General features: G+C 37.4%; 1 protein-coding gene across 1 annotated transcript in view; it reads right to left on the reverse strand.

The window, feature by feature from the left end:
* Positions 1-785: 785 nt before the first annotated feature.
* The window catches only part of SIPA1L1 (signal-induced proliferation-associated 1 like 1), a gene marked incomplete at its 3' end in the record, with an annotated part of 52,651 nt that continues 48,344 nt past the window's right edge, over positions 786-5,092 (reverse strand). Inside the window, exon 11 of the mRNA XM_010012996.1 lies at positions 786-910. Within this exon, the coding sequence (XP_010011298.1) occupies positions 786-910 (125 nt within the window). The remainder of the gene's footprint in view (positions 911-5,092) is intronic.

The following is a 5,092-nucleotide window of genomic DNA, read 5'->3' on the forward strand; positions in this document are numbered from 1 at the left end:
CATGTCGGATTCAAGGCTGTTTCTAGACAGGACATTTCCATTGGTGTCAATGTCACTGGTATCCACTCAACTAAAGCCATAGCTTAGCAAAAGGTCTATGTGCCAAAACTTCAGATGAAGGCTTAACAATGCAAATTCTTAGTACCCAGCTGTTTTATGTAGTTAATATGTTCCCTCAGCTGACAGCTTAATTGCCAAGTGCAATGAAAACATATACACTGGTAGAGGGAGACTACCAAGCTACAGATTTACTTCACTATTTAAACTTTAATTGGCTTCTTTTTTTTTTTTTCATTTTGTACATCGTATTTATAGCTTCAATGATCAAACAATCAATTTGCATTTATACAGCACCGTTCAAAAGGGAGCATCACAAGCACTTTAGACAAACTAAGCAAAAATTAAAGTAAGCCAAGCCATTCAGGAGAACAGGTGAGGTCAAACAAGTCCTCAACAGCACAACAAATTAGTAAGTGTGTCTACCCAACCGCTTCTAAAAGGACAGAGTGTTTCAGGGTAAAAGCATTAACATAGATTTAGTCCCACAATCAAATGAAAAACTGAAATCAGTTCTTCCTCAGGTGATACTCATAGGCACCAAGGAAACAGACTGCACAAGCTAGTACATGTTCCAGACTTAATTATTCATCCTAATGAAGAAGGTTAACTTTCAAAGACATTGAAAACACAGTGCTTAAGCGGGTTCTTTCTCTGCATGGAGGGGTATTGCCAAAGTCACCTTGTAGTTAGCACCACTTGCTGACAGCAAAGAATTAATTACGTACCCATCTGGTCAGCGATACTATCCTCACTTCTTTGCCAGCTCGGTGTGGATTTGCCGCTACCACCTGTATCTGATTGCGTGTTCTGCCTGTCAATGGACGCAGGGGATCTACGGCTAATTCCAAACCTGTTGTAACACCCCAAAAAACAAAGCAGATAATGATTTTAAATATGCATAGATCTCACATAAGGGGTAGAGTGCATTTTTAAGAAGCTAGTGTCAAACAACAGGGCAGACCAATACACAGCACAACTGCTTGAGGGATTTATAATGTGTTTCTCTTGAATTTTGTGGCAGCTTTCAGGACCCCTGTAGCATCTTTAATGCATAAGATTACAGTACACATTGATTTATTGAGCATCTTTCATCAAGAACATCTGGTTACAGTGGATACAATTAAAAACACACCAAAACATTCAGAAATGAAATGATTAGTTTTCATTTACACAGATACTTACACGGAAAAGTGATCAGACCATTACACAGTTACAGAATATTGACCATAATGACTAAAACTTAAAAGTTTGGACAAAAGCCACACAGGGAAATGAGGTGTGTTTATTATGAAAGGATATCAAGGATGGATCCTTTTAACTGGGAAATAACTACCTCAAATTTATCAAAGTGAGCATCAGAAAGTTTGTTTGGACAATCCCATGGATCTCAGCCACCTTCCTGGGTTCTGAGCAAAAGACTAAGTGAGATTACACCTAGGTGATGCAGACATATGCAAACAACATGGACTCATTTGGGACAATATTGCACTGCCAAATATTTTAAATAAGTGTTTATAAAGTTGACTGTACTAGTTATGGATTCCCAAAACCTGGGAATTATGAATTCTGGAGATTATTAAATTATTTGGTCATAAAATAATTAGAGTGGACTACAGCTGTAGGAAAAGAGGAGACGTGTATACCTATTCCTGTAGAAGAAAGCATAGAGAGCAAAAGGAAAACTGTGTTCAGTGGACTTTGTAAATGCTGTTGGATTAGTCAGGTGGATTTTGGAAAGCTCAATAAAGAGAGTAAACTCAAACAGAATAATCTAATGACAAAAGAGACACACAATCTTTCCGTGCCATACTGAAGTGTACATGCCTTACATGCTGTAAGAATTAAATCCATAATACTGTATAACACATAAATCACTTAAGTTTATAAAAATTATAGCTAGATTCAGAATTAGCAGGTCAATAATTAAGAATTAGTCAGTAATAATGCATTTTTGAGGTGGCTTTTTTTTTTTTTTTCCAATCAGACATACCCGGAAGGAAAAAAAACTTGCCAAAACTCTACCTGCCCAGAGTAAAACCCAAAAGAATTACAACAGGCTGATACATTTTCTACATAACAGGGAGTTTCTCTAAACGTCTAATGTAAGAACAGAAAATAAAATACCCAAACTCTGCTCTCTACCCACTCTGCTACCTACAGACTGCCCACATGACCTCCACTGTAAAACAGACATCTGCCCAACTGTCAGAACAAGCTCAATGTGGTTATCCCATTTGAAAGTTCATATACTTGTTAAGCCAAATGAACCCACCAAAACAACATCATGACTCAGAATAACAAAATCCCACTCCCATCCTTAAAGACAGCAGTATTACATGTAGCACAGCTCCAAAATGTCATGTTTTGAAATTTGTGCCTTCTAAATGTTACCCAAGCAAGACCTTACCTCCTTTTGTTTACTGCTCCCTGGTGTAGCCAACATGAGGCTTGGTGAATAAAAAGTAATGGAAACCTGGATATATTTGCTTTTGAATACAAACAATTTACACTGAAATTGCATGAAGTGAGTAATGCTTCTCCTTTTCTATTCACACTGACTAGGTAGGATTTCACTTAATCCCGTACTTAAACAGGATGAATTCAATGCCAATTCAACACACGCATAAGAAGTCTAAATACAGCATTTCAAAAGCTGATTGATCCTTTAAACACTCATCTGAGGTAATTTTTCAACCTTTTAAGACTTGGGAAGTATTTTGGGAAGAATAATATAACTAGAAGTTGGTACCTAAAAGAAAAAAACAAAACCCCAAGAAACCTTGGTATGATGAAGTTGTGCCACATCAATATTTCACTTTCTGTGCATTGTCCTCTTACCTAAACCCCATAGTGATCATATGTATAAAAGCAGTCAATTTTGCATTTGGCTTAATTTATGATTTTAATTTTTTTCCCCCAAGATTAGAGATAAACAAACCCACCACATTTCTAATTTTATTTCATTAAAATCACTGTTCTACTCATTGAGCAGCAAGAAGTATCTTTAGATTGCATTTTTTACATGAAGTGGGCTATTCAAAAGCAGGAATAATAAATGCAGGTGGTGCTATATTCTATGCTGCTTAAATACGTAGCCCATTGGGGTATGTAGAAATGAACCTAAAAAACTTCAAGGAGAAATAAATCTGGAATAAATTGTTTAACTATATATTTTATATATATATGTCATAAGAAGAAACCCATGATTTCATTATTTTTGAATTTCATTTTTACGTTCTACAATCATGTACTATATATACATACCTTCAGATAAACACAGGATAAGCAAATGAAACACACGTATGTACACTGAGATCAATCTGGATATTCTTGAAGGCAGTGAAGTTTTTGCCTACACCCAGCATAGGATATGGACCAAAAAATCTAGAAGAGGCAGCAGTTACTGCTCTTACCGATGTCTGACAGAGGTTGGACGCACACCCATGCTTCCAGTCATTTAAGTTTCACAAACTTTCCAAATCTGTCATATCATGCAACAAGAGAGAAATATATACACAAATTACGCAGTTGAGATTTCCTGCACTGGGAAGTCTCAGGGACTGGCATACCTAGAGCACACTGGAGCCTCACCTTGGGAAGATTACCTTCAGGATGTGGTGTCTGCTAAGCCCCTACTCCAGCCCATCCTTATCTCCACCATCTTAGCAATTAAATGCTACAATCTCTCCTATTTTAACAACACATATGGGTTTAATCACTGGCCAGCTCTACCTGGTACATCAAACATCACTACAGAGTTGCCCTGAATCTGGTGTCTCAGATGAATCTCAACGGAAGATGTACATGGAACTGCAATGATATTTAGTAATGTGACAAATATTAGTTTGCTTATCAAGGCAAGAGAGCTTCCTTCACAATTGCATTTTTCCTTCATAATTACATTTTTCATGCTTTCCATTCAGCCTGGCACATGATAGTAGGAAAGTATTGAGTTAAATACGATTCATGTGTACAAGGACAATATGGGAGACAAAGTACTTTTCCTATAAGAACAGAACATAACAGTCAAATAATTGGAGTTTAATAAGTGATTTTTCCTCTTTTCAAAAAAGCATCCAATAAGGAACATGCAAAGTTCATGTATTAATTACTTCTTTCATCACTCCATTTAAACAGTGTCTGTGCAGTGCACCAGATTAAAACTTCAAAACCAGAAAGACTGTATAGACAAGGTTTATAGGACACATCTCTGCTGAACTTGCAAAACGCTCAAAGAATGCTACGGTGAACATGTGTGTATAATTAACTTGAAAGATGGAAAAGGACTGGGATGGGTGCTCATATGCTCTGAAGCCAATTCAAAACAAAAAACCCAGCGTGTCTGAAAACCCCGTCCTACTCTAGCAGTTATGGTTGTGATGGTCTAAGGACATATGGCAGCAATACCTTTTTCATAGAGCAAATGACATGGTTGGAAAAGAGCAGACAAGATACTGGGAGCATAAGCTGCTCTGCAGAATTCAAGGCAACACGTAAGTGCTGCTGGCATGAATGAACTAGGAAGTAAGCAGTGTGTAAAGAGGTTAAGTGCTTTTTCCAGTTGCAGAGCTCTGGACACACTTTTACTTAGCTTCCTTACAGCAAAGCTTAATGAGTTCAAAGCAAATCTTCTACTGTCTGTGGGACTTAAGCACAAACTTAAATAATGACCTCAACAGGCCCAATAGTCTCATGAATCAAAGTCTTCATAAAGGTGTGCATCAGAAAACAAATGAAAATCTCAAACTGAGCTGCAAGGAGAAGGACAGGAAGGACAGATCTTCAGTGCTCTGGAGCAAGAAGCATCACTTGTTCAAACACATGCTCAGAACAGCATTCTGCGGACTGGCAGTCCTGGGGTAAAGGTTGGACTTGATGATCTTAAAGGTCTTTTCCAATCTATTTGATTCTATGATTCTATGACACAGAGCACTGTCCTCTTACAGGCACCTAAATATGCAAAAGACAGTGCCTTGGGCCAAGCAGTTCCTGGTATTTAATTTTACAAATAATCTATTTTTTTAAATAGGGA

Source organism: Nestor notabilis, unplaced genomic scaffold (genome assembly GCF_000696875.1).
Source record: "Nestor notabilis isolate BGI_N333 unplaced genomic scaffold, ASM69687v1 scaffold14064, whole genome shotgun sequence".
Classification (NCBI taxonomy): domain Eukaryota; kingdom Metazoa; phylum Chordata; class Aves; order Psittaciformes; family Psittacidae; genus Nestor; species Nestor notabilis.